Here is a 25,295-nt window from a genome sequence, read left to right on the forward strand (position 1 = left end):
GTGCTGGTGCACCTTTTTTCTTTGCAAAAAAGACTTATCTCTTCTAAAACTCCTTTTTTTTTACAATTAGGTTTCTGATTCAGGACCCAGTCATAACCAGAAATCAAAGACTTCTGGACCCCAGACTAGGGGTCCGAAAAACCAAAAAAGAAAGTAGGGCATCCCCATTTCTGACTGAAATGGGGCGTGCATTCTGAAACCACAACAAGTAGTTGTAGTTTCATTTAAATGTTGACTGTTGTAGCTTTAAGTGCAATTTTTGAGAAGAATATGAAGTTGAATGAATAGAATGAGCAATTCAAGTTTATTTCCTTTATCTTGGTTGTCTTTTCTGTTCACTTATCCAAGGGGACCCACTTGGTGTGTGAATTGTTCTGTTAGAATATATTTCATTTCCTTGTTTGTTTTCTTGTAAGATAGAATTATCTTGCTCCTACAGCCATTGATAATAAAATCAATGAATTGTTCCTATAGCATAGATGAATAGATAGATTTATTGTTGCAACATTATTTTACAGCTTTGACTTAAGTTGTTGTTTCAATTTCTAGTGTAGGGTTCCTTCAGCATTTTCTTCACTTTAGTTATGATGACGTGAAGGAGAATTAGAGCATACACTTTGCAGTCATCCTCTCAAGTCTATGCTCCCGGGTTGACAAATTAAATGAAGTCAGTCCACTATTTTAAGTAAAACACATGATGTTGTGTGACCATGGAATCACTGTGAAAGGATGTCCAATCCTTTATTATTAAGGTATTAAGTTGACCAACGAGTTGGGATGATAACCACAAATCCTTCACTACTATAGTAACAAGGTTGCTTGTTAGCAATACAAAAAATGTTACTTCTAGTGACATACTATGTTAGGAGTAATACAATAGGATCTGTTAAAACCTGTCATCTAAAAGAATTTTTGCAACACTATTCTAAGAGATTTTACACAAGGACTCTTAGGTCCACTTTGCTAAGAGATTTTCTGCTACAATGATAATAAAGTAACAACAAAGTGATCTGATAGTGTGCAACCTACTTTTCTTGTTTCATATATAATCTAGTATATACTGGTATCACCTTCCAGTGATTGATTTTAACTATTATATCTTTAACCATTGCTTGGTAGCTTTGTTCTACTGCAATATTATCAAATTGTCATTCCCTTACCTTAACTTCATCTCTCATCATCATTTAATCTATTATCGATCCCTCTTTTTATAGAAAAACTTTGGCTTCCATCACATATGACCTAATTAGGGTTTGGCAACTTTTGAAATTCACAATCAAACAAATCAACAATCTATATTCATCCTTATCAAGAATATTTTGCCTCTTTATTGTTAGACTGGAATTCTCATGGCACCAAAAGACTGATTTATCAATGCTCGATAGAACCACTCAACTTATAGTACACAGGAGGTAGTTAAGCCCTTGTCACAAATCTGAGGGAAGTGCTGAAAAAATTTCCAACAATCTCCCCCTCAGCGTTACCCAAGGGTCTAAGGATTTGAACCCGTGACCAAACTCTGATACCACTTGTTACAGTGGGGTTGTCTTTACACTAAATGAATGATCTATCAATGCCTAATACAACCACTCAACTTATAGTACACAGGAGGCAGTTAAGCCCTTGTCATGAATCCCGAGGGGAGCGTTGAAAACATTTCCAACATTTATATCATTGGTCCAAACCTTTGCCTTAGGATCCATAAAGTCATGTTTCATTTCCATATATCTCACCTAATCTTTTCCTCAGTCTATCTAAACCATTTCCAAGCTTGGTAGGATTCAACTACATGAAATTTTGTGCATTTACAACATTTGTATGCTTCATGTGTTACTCGGTATATATTCGACTAGTCTACTTGGTAAACTTGTTTTCCTTCAATAATATCCATGCTCGGTCATAACTATACTCAGTTACGATACTGCTTTATTATCATTGCGCTCAGTACACATTCTAATTTCTGAGTTGAACTTCCATAATTGTTCGGTGCTAGGGTTCACTGACCTCTCTATCTCCGATTAACCAACCTTCCTTCTCATCATAGATTTGCACTACTGACAACACTCAAATACAAATCGGAGTAACACAAAGTTGTATGACTGAAACATACTCATTACTTCTATGCCTGAGTAAAATTTGAAATTCTTGAAGATACACAAAATTTGATCATGTCTCGAAGTTCTTCTTGGTTATGCTTCCCTCTCTAATGATTAATTATTTCTTACAAGAATTCCACAAAAAATAACTCTATTGTGTATGAATCCCCTTTTAACACTTTTTCAGACCTCCTATATTTAGTCACAATTAGTGGAATAGCAATGGCAACAACATTTCAAATCAAACACGATGATGCATTATCAAGCAAATAGAAAGAAAAGAAAATTTTTAACTATTGATAACAAATTGAGATGGTAGACAAGGGATCCTAAAAAGTATCTCAAAACTAATAATTAAATATATAGAACTAATATAATATTTGTAAAAGAATCCCCAATATTTTAGTTTAATATGTTCTCCTACTGCCTCTTTTTAAAATGGTGAGTTGTATTACTACATGTGATACATTTTATTTTTGAAAGAAAGGAGAAGACAAGGATAAAATTCAAATCATCTACAATATCCACACCAAACTTGCAAGGATTTTTTTTCTTTCAACTCTCAAGCTTGCCTCCATTTTCTAGTGTCATTGGTCAAATATCTAGAACCAAAACTTTCCTCACGCTTACTATTATCCTATAAGTGAAATTTGCAATAAGGTTCTACATGTCAGAGAGAGCAATCAAGTTCTTGAATAAAAGAATTCATGGGATCTCTTTCAAACAAAAATGTTACAACCTAATTGTAAACAAACTTGATAAATTCTTATGATTGCTTAGGGTCGGTCCCCATTCAACTGTTATGTTTTTTTTGCCTAGAAGTTATTGCTCATCTTTATTGCAAGAAATTGTGGATTCATTGGCCCCATGATTATGAGATTGTGCTTCTTATTTTATCTTTAATTGTAGCTTTGAATAAAATGATTAAGAATATTCATGAGGCAGACAAGTCAAACAAAAAAATGCAATAAAAATAGAGGGGAACAAATTTGTGAAGCCACGTAGCATTTTACCAATAAACAATTGCTTTTTATTTTCAGCCCCCCATATTTTTCAATACTTAATTTCAATTCCTAAATTATAGTTGCTCCACTAAAATAGGGAAAGGTTCTAATTTATCATTTTCTGCTATTTGGAGAATTGTATCGAAACAATCTAACTACTTAAATTTAAGCACAAAATTCAATTAAGCAACAACATAGGGACATGGGGTTAATTTAGTAGAATATTTCATTCATTTTTATACTTTGCATCCTACATTCTCACTTGATAAATTTGATAGAAGTGTAAGTAATTCAACCTAAAAGATTTTGTTTTTGTCCATGACATGTCTGGAACAATGCAAAAAAATAGGAAGGTATATTTTAAATAACCAAGATAAGTCAAGATCATTGGACATTGATATCAACTAAAATATGTTGACAAATATAGAGCACTTGTTTCTGTTTATAGTCTAAAACTGAAGTTGTAAATTATATCACATACTTCAAAAAATGGTTGTATAGATGTTGTGGATAGTCTACATTACTCAAATATTTTGAATCATTTTTTGGGTCTCTACCTGATGGTGCAAATGTGTATAGTTCACAAATTTGGTAGTATTGTTGAATTGGTTGACATCTCGTTTCCTTCATTTGTAGTTTGATCTTAGCCCATTAGATTGGCTTTAGAGGATGTATTATGACATGTTCAGATGTTTTTCACTATGTTATGTATTGGGTTGATTCACAACTCATTTTCTTCATAATGCATATGTTCGAAGGAAATCTATGTTGTATTGCATTCTTATCAGAAGGTAATTTTGGGAGCCAACCTATTTAGTGTTTTGAGATGCTATATGGAGGATATGAATGGAAGAATACATCATTTGTGATAAGTGAAGAGTAAGATGGAGTAAAAGGGTGAAAAGGGGGTTACCTCATCCACATAAGCCAGATTCATTTATTATTGCAGATCATGTTCATATAGTTTATTGTAATCTTCGTGCACCTTGTCGTCAAATATTGAATCTCTTCAACAAGTCTATGTATCAAAGTATTTTGATCAACAAGTTCATCCAAGAGCAATAAGCTTCCTTAGGCAATGGGCCATAAAAAATTATAACACTTCATATACATTGTAAGATGCCTCTCACTATAACGTTTCCTTACATTGAGTTTTCCACATAAAAATTTTGTTCCTATGTAGATTTTTGAGCTGCGTACTTGCTTCAGTTGTTCAATAGTATATATGTTTTGATGGTCAAGATGGAAACAAAACTGTTTATGTAAAGACCAATTAGTGTGTTAAACAACAAAAATACATGGAATTAATGGATAGAATCACTTCAACTCTAGGGAGAATACTTTTTTAAAATATAATCATTTAGTATGCAATATAGAGTATTATGTAACAAGGAATTGAGGAGCTTATCGAGCACATAAAGCATAAAATTAGATGTGTATGTTTGGTATATCATGAAAATGAAATTGTCTTTTCCACACAACCCCGTGTTCATGGCAAGTACATAAACCAATGTTGTAGAAAGAAGTGTTCTTCAACTCCATCGAATGTGCTTCATTTAACAAAAATACATGAGAGACATCCCTACTTGCAAGAAATGTCTTGCCACTATTCTTAAGGTTTCCTTTATAAAACAAACCTACAAAAGAGTAAAAGGATGAATCATGAAATGAAAAGTAAGAGTTAAAAACATGTTGCATGAGGTTGCTTTGTAGGGTTTTGAGCTAGCATGACACAACGTGTAAAAAAACCCTAAGAAAGATTCATAAAAAAATTCTATTGCTTTCATGATTCTTTAGGTATCAATATTTTGTTTTCCCATTGTCTTTTCCTTACCCTTAGTGTGCATAATGAAAATTCTTTAATTGATAACAAAAATCATAGTTGACGACTAGTATTACTTGTGTTGGCAATATGGTAAGAATTAAAGGGAGTCGAGTGAAATTAACAAAATAATAATTGAAGGTATGATATCATATGTATCTTTGCTTATTTTGATTTCAAGAATTGTTTATTCGTTTCAAATAAGATAGCTAGCTTATTGCAAACATGGATTAAGAAATGGGGAAGAAAACAAATCCATTTTCAAATTGAGATTAAAAAGAAGCACAAAAAATACTTGATCTAATCATTAAAGTTTCTAAATCATAGTTACAACCTAATTCTATCACACAACCACTATCCCTAGCTCATTAGATTACTCACAAGCCATTCCAAAAAAACAAATCCATGTTCAACATGAAATTACAAAGAAGCACAAAGTATGCTTAATCTAATCATAACAATTTCTAAGCCATAGTTACCACCAAATTTAATCATAGAACCACTATCCCATGCACATTAGAGGACTGACAAGCCATTGCAAAGCAAAAATATGATGTCCAATTTGTTGTCAATTTGATAGATTGCCAATCTTTTTAATTTTTTAAGTTTTCAATTGAATTGGTTTTCCCTACATCAATATTTTTTATGTTTAGAGTGTTACATAATGAAAAACAATGTGTGTAACCATTATGGATGTATTGTGGTCATGTTCAACAACCAAAGGGGTTGAATGGAACAAACACCGTCACAAGTAAATTATGTGAGATGTCACGACAATGTACTTATAGGAGGGTGTAATAATCACCCTAGTTGTTGGTTCCAATTTTTTATAATTAAAATCAACTACATAAATATGCAAAATAGTGGGACATTGTTAGCATAAAGTATTGATATATGATAAAGGGTACTCCTTTTATTAACATAAATGCACATAGTAGAATAGAGAAATAACAACATATTGCAAGAATTGGAAATTGGTTTCTTATTATCTTCAATAAAATGGATTATAATTTTCAAGAATATCACATGCAAAGCCATGTGCGCATTTTCCCTCCAATATTCTACAACTCAAAACCACCATATACCTCCCAAAATTGTGCTAGAGAGCCCTATAGGCCATCATTATATAGGTGATTTTCCACAACCCAAGAAGATTCTAGAATTGTAACCCTAGACTTTGAGGTTGACCAACCCTAAAATATTATTATTTATATTTTATTACATTAAAGTAGGCCTCAAAAAACTTTGAAACTCGGAGGAAATTTTGAAGGAATTTCATTTTCTTTTATTCAGATAGCATTACTTCCAGAGGCCATAATTCATCGTTAGTTTCTCTAATACCCTATTTTAGGAATGTCACGAACTTCTCTACATCACTAACTTGTGCAAGCTCTAGCCAGTTGTGGTTTGACCCCTTTTTGAAGCCTCCAAAGCCTACAAAACAAAGTTCAAAGTTTTTGTAGCCTACCAGGAATATTGAAAATTTTCAATATCTTGAAAAATATACTTGATCTTACACTGAAACTTTACTTGCAGGCTGATATATCCAAAGTGAACCTTCAAGGAAGAAATTAGAATATTATGAGCTCAAATGACCAACTTACTAAAAATATCAGCCTTTCAAAACAACTCTGCATTGGGATAGCCCTTATTGGAATGACAAACTATATAATATTTTTGGGTGATGCAAGATTGTTCTTACACATAGGATGCTCCTCCATCAATTTAGGAGATCAACTTCCATACAAATAGTGTTCCACTTGTCTTCATGGAAACCATTCACACAAGAAAGATGACACATGAAATCAACATGATACTACAATGTCCAATAAGAAGTACCTCAAATATTAGTCAGAATAGACTAGACAAATCTTGCATGTGCTAAAAATAAATTTATAAACACTAATATGATAGGAACTAATGTTATGTACATGTTCATAGTATACAGGTCATGGCATCCATGTAAGTCACCAAAGTCAACCTTCAATCACACATGAGACATCTCTAAACCTTAGTAATAAGTAACATACACTTGCAATTTCACATACACAACCAAAATGCATGAAAATAAGAACTACATGTCTACTATAAACTTTTGGTCATACTTAAACATTGCTAGGAGCATTGGAACGAGGACAACCAAAAACTAAATATTTTCAAAGGCAAATGTCCACTATCCTAAAGCAAAATGGACAAACATTGGTTGGAAATGTTTAGGTGCATCTACTCAAGATGAATGAACTTTAAAACAATGGATTTTTAAGCTTGGAATCCCTCACGTCACGCTCTAAGAACAACCAACATGTGGAACAAGTAATCTAGAGATTTGTCAACACCAAACGCAAACCATTCACGGAATCACCAAGGTCGAAGAATTTGTTTTTGCATAGTCTTTAATGGCACCAAACACTAACTTATCTCTTAACCACAAAATAATAATAAATAAATTTTAAAAAAACAAAATGGTATGGTCTACTCCTAGAAATGGTATAGCAAACTAAATGAACCCCCTTTGAATATCCTTCAAACACACCAAGAAAATCTCAAAGTACTACAAAAACCCACCCCCAAAATTTGCAAATCTAAATACTTCCAAAATCCTCATTTTGAAACCCAAAGTTGTCAACCCTAGAATAACAATTGTGATTCTTGAAAAGAGCCACTCCAAACTAGCTAGGAATTATCTTCCACGTTTGCGATCATTGATAAAACGACGGTTTTCCTCCTCACGAGGTGCAAAGAAAATTATACATGTCCAAACTAGCAAGATAAACTTGTTCAATTCAGGAACATTTCTCTATGTACTTTTTACTCCTTTTATGGACAAGTTAACCAATATGAAACTTTAAATTTATTTCCCAACAAAACACATTGAACAAGATTTTTAAATGAGTTATGTTTAATCCCCCATTCCCCTAATATCCACTTGAGGGGACATAAAAAGGACTTCCTAAAAAATACCACTTAAATAAAATAATTGAACTTTAAACATTAGAAGTCAAGTGTATATTAGATATTCTTGTTTGAGATGTGAAAAGCATTATCAAAGCAACAAAAACCAAATTTGATTATAAGAAGACTTAATTAAGGTAAATGGGATGAAGCTTGTCGACAACTAAGGCTTACTAAACATAGATATGCTCTTCAAGAAGATTAGACAACACTACAAGAGTTTAGAATTGCTTCTAAAAAACATCATTCTTATCCATAACACCAATTGGGCTTAAATCCATGAATGGAAACCAAAACTAAAATGATACATTCTAAGATCCATGGAAATCTCTTACCAAAACCAATTAGGGGAAGCTACAAAATAACCTAGCAATACCCTTGTTGCCTAGGTGCAAGAGTAGAACATTACAGAGGGAGAAGGTTCATTTCATTCACATCCCTAGAAAAGGTTATGATCCTTGTCTAAATGAGAAAGAACAATAATGACAATATTAGGAATCAAGAAGGGTCAATGCATAGTTACCTAATATGAGCTCTTACGCTTCAAAACCAAAGCTCAACCAAAATAGAGAATCAAAATTGGGTGTCTTCTAGAGATTTATTTATCAACAAAATATATAGCAGAAGAATATTCTCACAAAAGATCATGCATTACCAACTCAAACCCCATTGCAAGATTATTTTATGTACAAGGTTAACTTCTTTTATGCAAATTGAATATTGTTTAATGTTGCCCACTCACCTTTATAAGAGATGATCCAACCTATCAATAATGGATCAACTACGTATAAAGCACCTAAGTACGAAAAGATTCACAGCATTTTAATTAATAATGAAAAATAGCTTAAAACACATGTTGCACCAATGAAAATAGTGTGAACTACAAAAATACAAATATTTTGATGGATGGTGATACAAGTGCCAAAAGTCCACCATTTAAAATATTGCAGCATGTAACAAACAACATTATTTCTAAAGCAATAAATTGTTCAAAGCAAAAAACAAATGCAAAGGTATTCCCCAACTAGCTGTGACAACATTTTGGTGGAAGCATCACATGTAGTCCAAGTTGTTATGATGTTGCTTGTGTTTGTAAAGTAATGAGCATGGTGGTAAAAAAACACAAACGTGTATTGTGTACCCCACATTGTGCACATTAAACGAATAACACACTCAAAGATATTGACAAGTTCCAATGGATTTCAAATTCCTCATTAAAAAGGGCAAAAAAATCATATGCAACAATCACAGCACATAAGACTTTTTTTAATCAAAAATTAACCAAAGTAAAAGTTTTAGAACTCGCCGATACGCAATTTGTGTCTTTCTTTTCTTTTTGAGCATCTTTGTTAAGTCAAAAGAACTTTGTGTTCCATTGCAATTAATAATGCACGGGTAGCTTTGGGACAACCTTCATCAAATATTGTAGTTGAGATGAGAAGTATGGTACCTGACCATGTTTAGATTGATGTTGAATTTGTTGTCAATTACAAGCCCATATTGATGTGATCAAACTTGCAAAACAGATAATTACTTAAAAAGTTGCAAAAGAGTAAAGGAAAAAAGTTTTGCAAAGACATAAAAGAAATTAAAGTTTGTGGAAGGATTAAGAAAGTAAAAACAGATTCCATGTGCAAAAGAGTTTCAAAAAAAAATGCACGAAAGAGTTGAAGATAAAAAATGCGAGTAATCTTTGTTTATATACTTTGATAAAAGAAAAGATAAATGAAAGATGGAACAAACTCAACACACCCCTTCATTATGGTGTCATTATGTTACACGTGTCTTAAATCCTAAATAGTATGATAAACAAGTGACCAATACTAGGGCTAGAGAGATAATGAAGGGATTTTGGGTTGTAAGAAGATATATTTATGGCCAAGGTGAGGATGCTTTAATTATGAGGATTCAATGGCATTTTTTGCCTAAGTATGGTGATTTTTCTCATGTGAAAGCTTTATTGGCTAATATGCTACACATGCAAAGAAAAGTCCTATAGAGTGGTGGTGGGGCTATGGAGGTGAAACCCCTTATTAGTTGCAATCATTTGCAATACGATTACTCTCTAAAGTAGTTGGCTCTTCATCTTGTGAGAGAAGTTGGAGTACTTGTGGTTTTAATCATTCAATAAAGAGGAGCTGATCAGGGACAAAAAAAGCAAAGAACCTAGTCCACGTCATAGCTTACTTCGACTTATGTTTACAAGGAGGGTCCTTCAGAAAAACGGGACCAAATTTCCCCTCTTGCAAAAGTTGCAGCCTTGGTGGATGAGGTGGTTGAAGCAGATGGCCTCAAGGATTAACGCATAGCTAAGGGCATAGAAATTTCTTCATCTTGTGACAGAAATTGGAGTACTTGTGGTTTTATTCATTCAATAAAGAGGAGTTGACCAGGGACAAAAAAAGCAAAGAACTTGATCCACATTATAGCTTACTTCGCCTTACGTTTACAAGGAGGGTCCTTCAGCAAAATGGGACCAAATTTCCCCTGTTGCAAAAGTTGCAGCCATGGTGGATGAAGTGGTTGAAGCATATGGCCTCAAGGATTAACGCATAGCTATGCGCGTAGAAATGGATGGCATTGAAGAGTGGAGTCTACAACAATATAGACAACAGATTTATGATTTCTTATTATTACATTTTGTATCTGTATCAGGTTATCAGCATTTCTGAATTCCAATTAATAATATCAAACTAACCTGCACTCTTTGACATTTGTCTGTTTAATATTAAAAATGAGTGGTGTTATTGTTTTGGAAGTTTAATGTGACAATTATTTTCAATTTTAATGTAGCAAATTTATAATTTAAGTATCAAACTACATTAAAAAATGGCATCTCCAACTGCTCTTGTCTACTATTTTCAAAGATAGGCATACCAGTGTTGGTACCAATCCCCTGCACAGCACGAAGATCAGTATCCTGGCAACCATGATATAATCTGAAACATACAATGGAAATGAGAAAAAACTCATAATGCTTGAAAATTCAAATGCTTAAAGAATATTTATACAGCCTCTGTTTTTATTGAATATACAAAGAATATAATATTCAATGCATTACAAATGCAATAAAGTTTAAAAAAATTAAAAGGCGAATAGAAGCGTATGAACTCATTGCAAATAAATACCCAACCTGAATTTGAAAAACAGGACAAAGAATGATGGAACATCATATACAAAAGAGTTGGATATAGTAAAATCATTAGCAGCATTGCAACTCCCTTAAAATTATATTCCACACTACAAACACAAGACCGCACTAAATATATGCCTCCCGTATTTTAATTGGCAGTTCCAGTTCCTGCTCGTCCTCCCCCAGTGGCAAAAAATACTGATTCACAATTTCCCTCGACACTTGCTCCAAACATGGTGGATCCCACTGAAATTTTGCATATCAGACATTGCATTGTATCTCACATTATTTGTTAAGTGCATAAACCATCATCAATCAGTCTTCAAAAGAAAGATTAGGAATATAGGACAATAATTTTATGCCATCTGAAGTCGCTAATTACAAATACAAAATTCACATTTCTATTAGAATAATTCCTTTGATAATTTAAAATCAATTCAATCTTGTTAATAAGTTGCATGTGAATAAAAATAAGCATCTTTTCATACCTTAGGAGAGAAGTCTTTATCTATCAGACGTGCTCTAATACCCTACACAGCCAAATTTAACAAGTTTCAAACTCTAATTGGAAAACCTCTTCAAAATACCAAATTTTCCTTAACTGGAGAGGCATACCTCAAAGAAATCACCAGAAACTCTTTGCGAAAGAGCATGACAAGTTGTTCTATATTCACGAACCAAACATTGATGAAACGTCTGTGACCTACCTTCGCGTATCTGCCCAACAACTTCTCTACAACTTATTTAATGTGTAAAAATTTAATGAGAAATAACCAGCAGAAATTTATGAGAATGGACTTACAGATCTTAAAGAAACTTTCAAACTTAGTGGGGAAGCTTCTTTCAATTTCCCAATGGTCTTTCCACACCATTCATCATTTTGTCCAACTGCCTCAGTTTCCTAGAGAAATTACATGGCTATACTTCAAAACTACACAGTACAAGAGTATATTGAGTAGACTATGCAAAAGATACCTTTCACAATAAACAGAAACTTCTACTCATGTTGAGCATTCTGAGTGATCATTTTACTCAACATATAACAAACTTCACAAAGTGATTGAAATTTTCAAGTACAAGAACAGATTTCAGATGCCATAAAATGCCAAGAATATATAAATTATTATAATAGTATTTACAAAAATATTAATACACAAAGCATAATTGAAGGTTGACTAGGTATGACTTGTAATGAAACTTACCAAAGCAAATACTATCTGCTCAACAGTCTTCTTTGAGAAACAACGATCAATAGTATCGATTCTGCAAATTACACATGGCAGAGAAACAGAATATAATAAAATCAGAATAGGAGCGTCAGTGACAAAAGAATAAAATTGACACCAAAAAAAAATGTAACAAATTACTATATGAGGCCATCCAGTAAAGATTGATGCTTGCGATGTTCAATAGGAGATTAAAATTCACATCTAAATACACCATGGAGCTCAGCTTTGTATATGTGTCATATATGTGCACTATGTACATAGGGTACATGGGGTTGGACATTTTTCTTATTTCGACCATCACCTTTAAATAAGCTACAGTCAAATTATTAATGTCAGCTCTGCACGCAAAGATCAAGGTTAAGGGATCAAGCATGTTATGGTACATGCCCAATTGTAATTGAGGTGTGGGCTTCCTATCAGCTAATATTCTATTCAATATCCTTTAAAATATTGAATTGTGCTGCAGACTTTATCATTATTTTCTTTCTTAACCAGGCATATTGCCAGAAACAGAAGCTAGGATCAGTAGAATCATTGTCTGTTTGAGATGAACATAGTTTTTAGGGTATTCAAGCTAACTACAGAATGTTAACTAAATCCAAAAACCAATAATGAACCATGCTTTCAAAACTGAAAGAACAAAGCATGTGGCCGCATCTTCAATAACCTTTAAAATATTGAATTTTGCTGCAGACTTTATCATATTTTTCTTTCTTAACCAGGCTCATTGCCGGAAACAGAAGCTAGGATCAGTAGAATAATAGTCTGTTTGAGATGAATATAGTTTTTAAGGTATTCAAGCTAACTACAGAATGTTAACTAAATCCAAAAAGCAATAACAAACCATGCTTTCAAAACTGAAAGAACAAAGCATGCTGCCGCATTTTCATGTATAATGTTTAACGATCTTGAGTTCTTACCACAAACTTCATGTAATGCTCTCAGTCAACACAGCTTCCATCATCATTGAAATTTTTGGTATTTCTATGTATATCGTAAGTTTCCCCATGGATATTAATATCAGTCTACATAATTATTAACAGCGCCAGCATTACTTGCACTATTAATAGCCAAATGAGGGATATTTATAGTAGCGACCTATAAGAGTAAAGCTCAATGATGAAGATTTCAAGTAAAGGGATCAAGCATGTTAAGCTACAATTCTAATTGCAATTATGGAGCAGACCTCCCATGTACTAGAAGTCTAGATTATATTCAACTAAGATATTACCCTTCAAATCTTGAATTCTGATTATAGAATTGATCATTATTTTAAATTGTCTCCTTCAACCACCTTAAACTGGTGAAGAAAGATGATGGGATTAGTAACATCACTCTATTTTGAGATTAACATAGTTTTGAGAGCTCAGTGCAAAATGTTTGGCTATGCTCAAAAACTAGTAGTAAACCTGTTGAGAATTTTCATCCTGAAACAACTAATAAGAAATTATCCAGAGCCTTAAGAGTTTGGTCAAAATGACACTTGTGTTGTTGCAATTCAATTGGAAAAAACATGATCGAAAACATGAGCTCATAAAGAATTGATGCCGTCAGTAGAAATTGTGTAGCCGACGGGCTGACGAGTTCATGTCATCAGTAAAGATTTTGTAGACGACGGGTAGATTAGGATTGTTTTGTAGCTGACGGACCCCTTCAGGAAGGTTCGACGGAAAGTAATTATACCCCGTCTGGGATCATTGTAAATCATCTTATGCTCTGTATGTAATCTGTTGGCATATGCGAATAAAGGAGTACTATTCCTATTCATTATCTGTGTGCATTAATCAATTAATCTATGCGGTAAACATTTGGTGTCGTTGCCCTATGAACCTAGAAGGTGGGAGGAATGAAGATTAATGCCAAATCAGCTTAACAAGGATCGAAATAAGGCCAAGGGAAAAGATGGAATCTGTACTGCGCAAGAAAATTTAATTCTGGCACAGCAAGCCGAACGCAGAAGGAGGTTTCAGAAGGTTGCCAAGGGACACAGAAGTGCGAAGGAATTGTTAGAGGAGACTCGACAGCGGGTGAAGTTGGTGGAAGAAGCAAGAGAGGATTTTTTGAATATGTATTTGCCGATGGAAGAGAATCCAGATAGAAGAGAATTGACTCGCACGACTCAAAGTGTCGGGGAAGCACGAGCGTGGAGTGAACTCTTTGTCCGCGATACACTTCCGAAAGGGACAACTTCAGAAGATCCTTCTTCACCAAGGTTCGCAACTGTTGAGACCGCCAATGTGGGAGAGTAGACCGTCGGTGTGAGAGTTGACCATTGGTGTGGGAGTGCAGACCGCCAGTGTGGAAGAGCAAACCGCCAAAGTGCAGACCGCCGATGTGGGATAACAGATCGCCAGTGTGGGAGTGCAAAGCCACGGTGTGGGAGTGAACAAGACCAATGTTGCAGACTAAACAACGCCCGTGCACAAAATCCAGTAGTGATGGCAAGACCAAAGGAAAAGTTGCCGAAATTTGATGGCGATGGTATGGCTGATCCAATCCGACACTGTAAGACATGCGAAACGATTTGGAGAGCAAATGGCATAACAGATACAAACGAATGGGTCCAGCAGTTTCCGGCAACCCTACAGGGTGTTGTAATTGATTGGTTCCCCAATGCAAATCTCCAGAACTTAACCACTTGGGATAACCTTAAGGAGTTTACAGCCGAATTTCAACTACTTCGCGACGACAACGAAATTGTAGCAGAGATATATAATACAAGGGAAATATGAAAGAGTCTGAGTCTATGCCAGGAAGTTGAAGGACTTGATCAACAAAATGGAGAATAAGCCAGCTAATGGATTACAGAAAAGGTGGTTCATTGAAGGCCTACACCCAAAATTGCGAAAGAAAATGAAATCATGCCGCCATCGTCATACACTGAAGCATACAACCGGGCACTGAACCTACAAAGTGAGCAAAAGATGAAAAAGACGAAGAAGAAGAGTAGCTTCTCTGAGTCAGACGACGATGCATCCTCGAAAGAAGAAAGCAACGATGAGGAAAATAGCAGCAAAAAGGTCCGAGCTCTCCAAAAGGACATGATTCGCATGATGAAGGAATTTAAGAACATGCAGAAAGAAACAAATGGAAGTGAACTATGGAGCACGAAATGTAAGGCAGAAGGTCACACAAAGGGATCTTGTCCAAAGAACCAGTTTTGCGAGATCTGCGAGATCATGGGACATTCCATAAAAGAATGCCCCTTCAACATGAAAACCAGAGGACCTCAACAAGTATTCCTGGCACAGGCAGCTTCCATGTCAGCAGGGAATAGAAACCCAAACGTTGATGGTGCCACTTCAGGAGGGTATAGAAATAATAGTAGAGGGCAAAACAACAACAACAATGCGAACAATAACAATAACAATGCCAGCCGGAGTTGAATTCAGTACGATGCTAATGGATGGTTGATCGTTCAATGTCGAGCATGTAATTTGTGGGGCCACTTTGCCCGGCATTGTACAATGGCAAACACACCAAAATTATTATGCAAATGGTGCGGACCTAGCGATCATGAGTATGCCAAGTGCACAAAATCCGGAGTAAACTTGATCACTGTCGGGACGGATGAAGAGAAGGTTCTTGCAATTACGCAGAGGCAAGCAAAAGTGTACCCGGACCCAGCGGAAGAAAAGAGGAAACTAGGGGAAGCACGAGCGGAGATTGAAAAAGCATCACAGGCGGAGACCTCTCAGCTGAAAGACACCACCGACACCTCGGCAAGGCATGCCGCGGAACAAAACATCGTACAGCAGATTTTACAAATGGAGGTACCGATTAAGATAAATGATTTGCTTCTTATGATGCCTCAGCTCCGATCCGCTCTCACAAATATTGTGCCAGTTCCTAAGGTACCGGGAGAACCAACAAGAGGGAAGGAAATTGCTGCAGGCAGAGAAGTTCCAATGTTGCTAGCCCTCACATCCGGACGGCATCCGATGGTCGTCAAGATGGGGATCTTCGGACATGTTCTCACAAACACAATAGTCAACGCAGGGTCCCGCATAAATGTCTTACTCGAGGAACCTTGGAGGAAGCTGGGACAATCGACGCTGTGGCCACCTACATTCCAGTTGTTGACAGCAAACCAATTGGGCATTAAACCTCTCAGCGTTCTGATGGCACAACCGGTGATGATTGGCACACAGTCATTCCTGCTTGACTTTGTCGTGATCCAGCTGAAGAGAAAAGGATACGACGCCATTCAGAGCCGCGGATGGCTTATTCAAGCTAGGGTTAAACATGACTGGAAGAAAAACACTTTATCACTTGAAAGCAAAGGGAGGAAATTCGTCATTGATTTGCACACCCAGATGGTGGGGGAAGAAGCTTTGTCCTCAGATTCTGAAGCAGAAGATGAAGGGAGGCAGCGTATGGAACCAAATCTGGAGGGAGTCCTGCGGTTGGAAGGAGGATCAACAGATGACAATTTGGATTTATCAACGGTCTTTATCACTGGCAGATAGAGGACTACGAACTCTTTCCGAGTTGTAATATGTTAAGAGTGGACAAAGGTGAGAAAGAAGAGGAAAATGAATGTCCGAAGAAAAACAGAGAAGCGGAAGAAGGAAAGGCGGTTACGGCTGAAGCTAAAAGAAAGAACATACAGTACAAACCCAGAAAAAGGAAAGATCCCACCGTACGACTGCGCAGGAAGAAAAGGTTACGACTAACCACTGATATATTAGAAGGGTGCCAGTAGCTGGGAAAACACATTATACAGTTTGCACAAGAAACAAAGAGAACAGGCTCAATAAAAACTTCAGCAATACAGAGTGAAGGTTCTAAAATCAAGAATATAGTTGACGACGAGGAATGGCAGAGAACGGAATTCATGGTACGCAGCATGGAAACCCTAAGGGAAAGGTTGAATAATCTAAACAAACTCGAGGAGAAGCAATTGCACGCACAATGGGCCACTGATCAAGATAATGAGGATTGTCCATTGGATGTGCCGCACTCCATAAAGACTCATCCAAAGAAGCGGTCGCCCAAGGTTCAACGCGGAGGGAGGGATATGGGTGATTCTTGTAAGGGGGATTCAAAAGGAGCCCGTTTTAGAAAAAGCATCACTTCGATTATTGGGAAGAAGCGCTCCAGAGCTCAATTTGTGGTTCAATGCGCTTCGAAAAGACAAGTGACGGGGATAACTCAAGTGTATGATTGCATTCAGATGCTAGATAAGATCATGTTTGTGTCTGGAAAGAAAGTTTCGCCAAGAAGAAGAAAAAAAGAGCAGAAGTGGTCCCGCGGACTGAGTGCACTGTGGATAGGGTCCCGTGGACAGGGTGTCTCACGGACACTGAGTGTCCTACTGTCTAGGTGTCCCGTGGACATTGCCCGCGAACACTGAGTGTCCCGCGGTCACATGGCCGCGGACACAAAGTGTCCCACGAACACCTTTGCCGCAGAGGGTGACCCGCAGGTTTCTTTTTTATCCCCACAGCATATCTTTGTTTCTTCCACGGATAGCATAGTATCCTTGCGGATGCCAGATTGTTTCTATTTTAACTTCTCGAAAGATAATTTTTCTACTCCTTTAAATCTCAAGTCCATTTCTACCCTGGATTAGTGGTTGTGGTTTTCGGTGAGAGTTTGGAAGTTCCTCTTTCATGTGAGATCTCCCGCTGCTTTCATTCTTTAACAAAAAAAAACAAAAAAAATGACGACTCCTCAAAAATGTTCAGAATGAGTAACACATGATGCCAAGGGGAAGGGAAAGACATAAACATGCAAGCAGTTGCCAGAAAGAGTATGGGATCGAAAGAAAATCACGAAAATGGTGTTTTGTGTGGCTTCGGAAGTGCTAATTTGGTCCTGGTGGCGCCCCTTGACCCCACTAGGGGCGATGCCCCGTAGACCCCCAGTCGTTGCGGTTATTAGTCGTGGGAACTGTGACCAGTTGATGAGACCTGGCGCTGTTGTAGACATAGTGTGCCAGAGGTGGAAAGATCAACGGAGCAAGTCCTTCGAGAGGGCGGATGCACTGTGAGGCACTTGGAGCAGGTGTTAGCCATGAAGTTGTCTTGATGGATGCATGGAGAGCTCAGGAGTTGATCATCCAGTTGAAGACAGTACAACAACACTTGGCTCAAGGTACCCAGAAGTTGGAAGTAGAGAAAGCAGCACGGGTGGCTATCAAGGTCAGCGAAGGAACCACTATTGTGTTAGCAGAGGCTACAGATGCAACGTGGGTTGGAGACTATTTGGTGCAAGCACGAGACAAATGTGAAAGTGTTGTGACAAAAACACATCTATCTTGTTGTAGTTAGCCAATTAATGTATTTTGTTTGCTAATTTGTCTTGGATATTTTATAATTGTCGTCCGGAGATGACTTTTTCTTTTGGGGGGGATGATGTCGTCAATAGAAATTGTGTAGCCGACGGGCCGACGAGTTCATGTCATCCATAAAGATTTTGTAGCCAACGGGTAGATTAGGATTGTTTTGTAGTCGACGGACCCCTTCAAGAAGGTTCAGCGGAAAGTAATTATACCCCGTCTGGGATCATTGTAAATCCTCTTATGCTCTGTATGTAATCTGTTGGCATATGTGAATAAAGGAGTATTATTCCTGTTCATTATCTGTGTGCATTAATCAATTAATCTATGCGGTAAACAATTGACATACGCATGAGCCACGAATATATGTGGGAACCTTTCTAGTGAAACCCCACCAAATATAGAGTTAACTGTTGTATTAATTTCTGTACAATAGTATATAGAATCCAAACACAATTAATCTCCTTACACCTCTCCCCAATCTAGACACTTCAGACTACGTCAAAATATGCTTTACAACATGTCATGTCCCTTTTTTTGGAGGTAATTTGATTTAATTAATTTAATTAATTAAGTTGTCCAAAATAATGAATATATTATGAGGATGACTAATTAATTATTTTAATTAAATAAATAAGCGGTATTAAGTTAATTATTTATAAAGTTACCAAATAAACAAATATTAAAAGGTAACTTTATATTTAATTAATTTAATAAAGTGACTTGAATTATAGAATATTTTATAAAGTCACTTAATAAATAAAATAATGTTCTAGAAGTTTTTGAAGAAAGTGGAGAAAAAGAATAAATAGGCATCCAGGGCTTCATTCTCAGCAGGGCAGATTTGATGTTGTTGTTGTTGTTGTTTCACTTTGTGGAGCCTAGGGTTTCTACAGATTACTTCTTTGTCATAGGAAACGAAAACTTCCTATTGATAGCAATTTTGAGGGTGTGAAATATCACTTAAATTATTGCAGCTGGGAGGAAGATACTTCAGTCTTCTATTTGTGATACATTGAGAAAAAAACAGATCCGAAAAAGAAAAGCGGAAAGGCAGCATTGGTGAAAATTATTATAGCCATCTACAATCAAGTTCCTTTGGATATTTCATACATTTTTCTTATGATTTAGATGCATATTAGAAGGTAAGGTTGTAGGTGAAAGTTTGTAACAGATTTAAGCATTATTCTTGCAAATGTAAGCCAAAAGTCTTGGCCATTTCATACTAGCATTGTAATTGACATTTTATGTGCAATAAAGGAGACATAAGTTGCTGGTCTAATATAGTGTAATTGAATATGTATTTATCATTCGTGATCAGCTTATTAGTTTGCATGCCAATTGTTTGACAAAATGTCAATTGGCTGTAGGTTCTCTTTTTGGCGTAAATAATGTTATAATTCTGCATACCAAGTGGTTGTATTAATGCAACTCGGCTATAAGTGCATTAACGCCATCATAGGTTGCATCCAAAGTGTTTGTCATAATTACTATTTGCTGTAACATCATAGTGCAAGTAGTTTTTAGTACATATATCCATTGAATATTGTCAAAATAAGTTGCACATTCATGTTAGGTCATTGTGTAGTCAATTTTGAGTCTTCTTGCAAAAGATTCTCATTGATGTAAATTGAAAAAAAGAGTCATTAAAACAAACTGAAATACTATATCAGTCATATGACCCTTGTATGCAAAGTGTTTACTTGAGCCTTTATCAGCATTTTGGGATCAGATTGGAGCAGGGACATTACACAACATCATCAAGGACCCTAGTTATCAGATGTGCACCCTAGGCCTACATATTGGATCCAAAAGTTCACCATGCGCTCCGAATGCGTCCAAGATGCACATCCTGGACTATGGATGTGTCAGGCTCATCTATCACGCATCCACAATACAAGATGTGCATATTAGACACATCCGCAAAACCAAAAGACTATGTCGATGAGAAAACATTAATAAAAAGTGTTAATTACTAAAAACCCTAAAAAGGCCTTTTATGAGGCTATTCGACCCAAAAAACATATCATTATATATTCTCTTTTTCTCTCAACCATTAAGGATCTTGCTAAAGTCGTTGCGGATAATGATGACAATGACATACCTACATATGATGCCTCTAGTGCAAGTGGCACTGCTTTGGGTTCAAATGATCTTGAACTTATAGCAGCTGAAAATACCATAGTAGCACGGAGAGGTGTCCCTACTATTTTTGGGTGCAGCACCCGAGACAAGGACACACCCAGGACGGGGCAATGACGTTTCTTTAATTTTTTTGTATACAATACACACATGATATTTGCACTTAAATATTTCTTCTAGGTCTCCAACCCCATTTAGGCCAAAACATGATAAGAGATACATTAAAAGTATCAAAAAAATTGGTTAGAACTTTAAGAAACGTGAGGAATTAGCACTAGTCATAGAGGGTAAGAAAAGGGATAAATGGAATTTGTGGGTCCACTTAAATCATTTCAACTACATTTGGGGACTTGGCACAACAACGCATTTCAATTTTATGCATGTTTATGTGAGATGGTGGAAAATTGGATAAAAATATCTAATTGAAGATAATGGACTCCACATGAACCAAATACTAAAGAAGGATGAAATAAAATGAAGACGTAAAAAGGTATGAATAACATGAGGACGAGAAAAAGGGAGAAGAAACATACTTGAACAACAAAGTATGACAGGGAGCACCCAACTGTAAAAAATGCATAGAATAATTAAAGACATGATATTTCCACAACATATTAAGTGTTTTAGAGAGATTTTGGCAAAAAAACTGTGAACTTCTGCATCAAAATTTCTGATTGCACTCTATGATCCATCATCAAAATGAGGAAAAAATTATGTGATACACCACATGCAATAATAGCAAAGTATTGAAAAACTGACACAGCTTCTAAATAGGATGCACTGAAAGGTTTTCTAACAAGTTTCAACTTATTCATGCCATCTGTCATGAAACACAGTTGACTCAAGAACTATACATGTTTCCCTCTTTAAAATATATTTATTAGAACAAATTTGATATTTATGTCTTACAATTTGTGTAAATAAAAAATAATTTAGTAAGTCTTGATTTGGGTTAGATATAGTGAAAGGAAAATGGAATGGAAAATTTGAGGTTGGATAAGTAGAAAATTTAATTAAATAGAACTGTTAAATTGATTGACGCTATCAAGTTTAGAGATTACAGGTTACCTAGTAGTTTACTGAGTATGTTCATCAAATATTTTATTACATAATTAGATATTTGCGAAATTTCACTAATTAATTTTTTGAATAATTTAACAATTAAGTTGATTCAAGGAAAGCTAATTAATTAAAAACTCAAATCACTTGAGCTCAAGATGTTTATTTATTATAGGTCACTAACTTTGACATGGAATGCAAGGACCTTTTGTGTGATTTTCACACCGTTGCCCCATTGCAACTGCGGACCCCCTCTTTTTGTTTTAGCAAGTAGGAGCCTTAGGCAAGTTTGGTTGGCAACATTTTTTCAAGCCTTCAAGTCCAAGGTGAGTTTGAGCAATTTTGGCTCATCGGGAAGCAATTTTTTGTCTCGGGTTTATGTAGGCACTTTGGTGCCACTTTGAGGAATTTTCGTGGCCCAAACCCAAGTGGAGACTGAAACTTTGGTTCGAGAGAGAAGGATTTGTTGTTTGACGAAGTTCGTGAGATAGCCAAGTCTTGGTGAAATTTTGCATCTTCAAAAAATTCCCTCCTAGGGAAATTTCCCTCCTCTTAGGATTTTCCCCAGCTTACTATCATCCTTCGTTAATCACCAAAACCATACTATCTCTCCTCCAAAAAACAAAAATGAGGAAAGAGAAAGTGACGAAATTTAGAAATAAAAGTAATAATAATAATAAATAGTTTTGGATTGTGATGAGATTAAAATCTGCCCTGACTTTGCAAAATGTTTGGTTCGAAATTTGGATAAATTTTGTTTATTATTGATGTGATTTTATTTTCAGATTTTTTCGTGAACATAATGCTCTTCTCCTTCATTTTACAAGGTGAATTCAAGAAGGAGAAGCTACTGGGCAAGGTGATGGTCAAGGCCTCAAGAGTTCAAGCAGGTACAACAAGGAGATGGCTCAATCCTTAGGACTCGAGTGTGAAGAAAAGATGCATGATCAAGCTATCAACTGGCAAACTCAAGTTGGAATCAAGAGGAAATTTAGGAAAGCACAAAGGATCCAACTACATGAGGACATATCCAAGGAAAATCAAGAGAGATCAAGTTCATAGGTTCACGAAGATACAAGTGATTCCAGTGAATTCCATGAGGAAATTCCAAAGGATGATGAGGTGGCAATTGGTTGTCTCCTTCAAATAGAAAATTTCAGTTTCAAGCACAATCAATCAAACCGTACCAAGTGTCCCATTTTCTCATTGGCTATCTAAATCATTGTAATTCTCTTATTCGCCCATATCCCCTTTTTGGGGACATTAAAAACTCTAAAATCAAATTCATAAAAATATTAATTTTGGCTTAAGGGAGCTTAATGAAAAGTTATAAAATGGGTCAAATTAATATTATTGAGTGAGTTAAAAGGGGACAAAGAAGGAAAAAATGAAAGGATAGGTAAGGGGAACTGAACAATCTCCATTTTGAGCATAAAAGAGGAAAGCTTCATTCATTTGAGTATGCTTGGATTTGAGATTGATATTTTGGTTTCTCATTGGAGAACTTTGGGAAGATGTTAGCTTTCTCTTGTTAAGGATCCTGAGGACGGAAACCTTCAGGCTCTCTTTGGGTGGATAAGACATTGCCCCGATTCATCTTTGCAGTGGATTCATATTAGAATTCACACTTGCGATTACAAGGGTATTTTATTGTTATTTCCAATCTGACTATATTTTCTGTATTTAAGATTGGACTTGATATTCGGTTATTTTATTGCTGATGTATAATGCGATAACATATTTTGAGACATTTTAATCAGAATTTACTAGTTATAATTCTAGTTTACATAGCATCATTTATCTATTTTTTGTCTGAAAATAATGAGGAAAAATTGGACATAATATCCTACTAGGATATTACAGTGGTATCAAAGCATTGACCCTGCCATCCTATTGGGTCTAGTCAGAGGTTGAAATTGCAGACCATCAAACTTGCCAGCCAGTGAGGTTCATAAATAAGTACAGTTGAATCTCGTATAGAGACAAATTTGCAAAAATAGTGAATTAGTGTTACTCAAATAGTTTTGATATTCTAAAAATAAGATTTTCTCAATATTTGTTTTTCTGTGGTGATGAGTTTGTACAAATTTATAAGATATATTGTCATGGACATGTGGGATTGAAAGTTTGTATGTGATTTGGGGAAAATCATTTGTATATCATTGGCGACAATTCTAAAAGGGATGGTTAAAGAATATATTTCCCAAACTAGAGTGGAATATTAGCTATCGTAAACCTTTGTTTTGGAAAATGGGCAAACATATATACTACGGAGTTTGGGTGGCCTTATATTTCACTGGACCGAAGTGGAAGGAGTATTGCATCAAGAGTATAAGGATTCTTGATTGTGCCCAACAGTTTCCTCTTGTTGCATAGCTTATGTTACCGTGAGCATCTTCAACTAGAAACGTAGCTAACTAAATTGTTACCTAAAACATTTTTGCAGTCTTCAATATTCCTTCATCCAAGTTGGACGTAAATTGTAGTTGAGCCAGGGGAAAATTAACATATGACGAGTTCACTTATTGAAACTATCATGAGTTTAACCTTCAAGCTTTATAAGGAGACTTTGGCTATTTGTTCTTGTCGTAAAGCTTAAACACGATCACGAGAATTTTATATGGCAAACATTTGTGATGTGCAATATTATAATTGATAAGGTGAAATATTTCAATGCGGAAGGGGGAGAGCAGTAGTCTTTCCGTGAGGAAAATATTTACTCATAAAACATTTTATGTATAGTCAATCCTAAGGAAATTTTTGGCGTGTAATACTCCCAACGTTGGCACTAATATTGGAGTTGTAAATAATATTGAGAGTCTTCATCAAGCGTTCGCATGGTTACAAGTCATGGCTTTCGGGAAGAAGTTGGTTGTGTGGATGGAGTTCTGATTGTTCGGGTGTTAACAAGAAGGTAGAGAAATCACTTAGAACTAGTCATTGGTCGTCTTTTGGAGTCGAACATCGAGCCTAAAGCTATACTTAGTTGTGAATTGGGAATTTGTGAATTAAATAGAATCATTATGGCATTGTCACTAATTTTATTGATTGCCAGGAGTTCGGGACCGAGTTCCTAAGGGACATCTCCCACAATAGTATTTACGGCAACATGGAGTGGAGATGATGCAACCAGTAGAGAATATTTGGTAGCAAAGAACACAACATCACATGGCTAGGGAAAATTAAGGCTATCGAATCACTGCTTGTAGTAAAGGCTAATAGGAAGATAAATGGCAATTCTTGTGTAGCCATTACTGGAGGAGTTATACTTACAAATGTCATCCCTGTGCATCTTCAGATTACCACTTTATTATCGTCTCTAAAGGACTCAAAAGAAAGGTTGCAGGAACCGTTTCATGAAAGGTTGCGGGAAATATTTGTGGAGTGGCATTGAATATTTTGAACACCTCAGAAGCTTTTCTCTCTAAGGCCATACTTGCCTTAAGTTGTAACATCTGGTTGATTGGAGATCTCTGCCAACAGTAGTAACCTTGATAAAGTGAATGATTCGTGACAGAATTGCAATTCACTTGAATATGCATTCATTCTGAACACATGTTTTTGATTTACAAGCC

General features: G+C 35.9%; 1 protein-coding gene and 1 long non-coding RNA gene across 5 annotated transcripts in view; both read right to left on the reverse strand.

Annotated features, from left to right (window-relative positions):
* Positions 1-5,880: 5,880 nt before the first annotated feature.
* Positions 5,881-7,055, reverse strand: LOC149558279 (uncharacterized). Its single transcript, XR_016365006.1, has 2 exons — positions 6,440-7,055; positions 5,881-6,356 (listed from the first exon to the last, which is right to left on the reverse strand). It is a non-coding gene; the product is annotated as an uncharacterized LOC149558279 (long non-coding RNA).
* A 3,810-nt stretch (positions 7,056-10,865) lies between these two features.
* The window catches only part of LOC149558280 (3-hydroxyisobutyryl-CoA hydrolase-like protein 1, mitochondrial), a 239,269-nt gene continuing 224,839 nt past the window's right edge, over positions 10,866-25,295 (reverse strand). For all 4 annotated transcript variants that reach the window (XM_089832567.1, XM_089832565.1, XM_089832564.1 and 1 more), the window contains 5 exons: positions 12,210-12,270; positions 11,810-11,908; positions 11,623-11,724; positions 11,496-11,537; positions 10,866-11,253 (listed from right to left, as the gene is read on the reverse strand). In XM_089832567.1, the coding sequence (XP_089688693.1) occupies positions 11,134-11,253; positions 11,496-11,537; positions 11,623-11,724; positions 11,810-11,908; positions 12,210-12,270 (424 nt within the window). In that variant the 3' untranslated portion in view covers positions 10,866-11,133. The remainder of the gene's footprint in view (positions 11,254-11,495; positions 11,538-11,622; positions 11,725-11,809; positions 11,909-12,209; positions 12,271-25,295) is intronic.

Source organism: Cupressus sempervirens, chromosome 5 (assembly GCF_028749045.1).
Source record: "Cupressus sempervirens isolate cs-2001-9-10 chromosome 5, ASM2874904v1, whole genome shotgun sequence".
Taxonomy (NCBI): domain Eukaryota; kingdom Viridiplantae; phylum Streptophyta; class Pinopsida; order Cupressales; family Cupressaceae; genus Cupressus; species Cupressus sempervirens.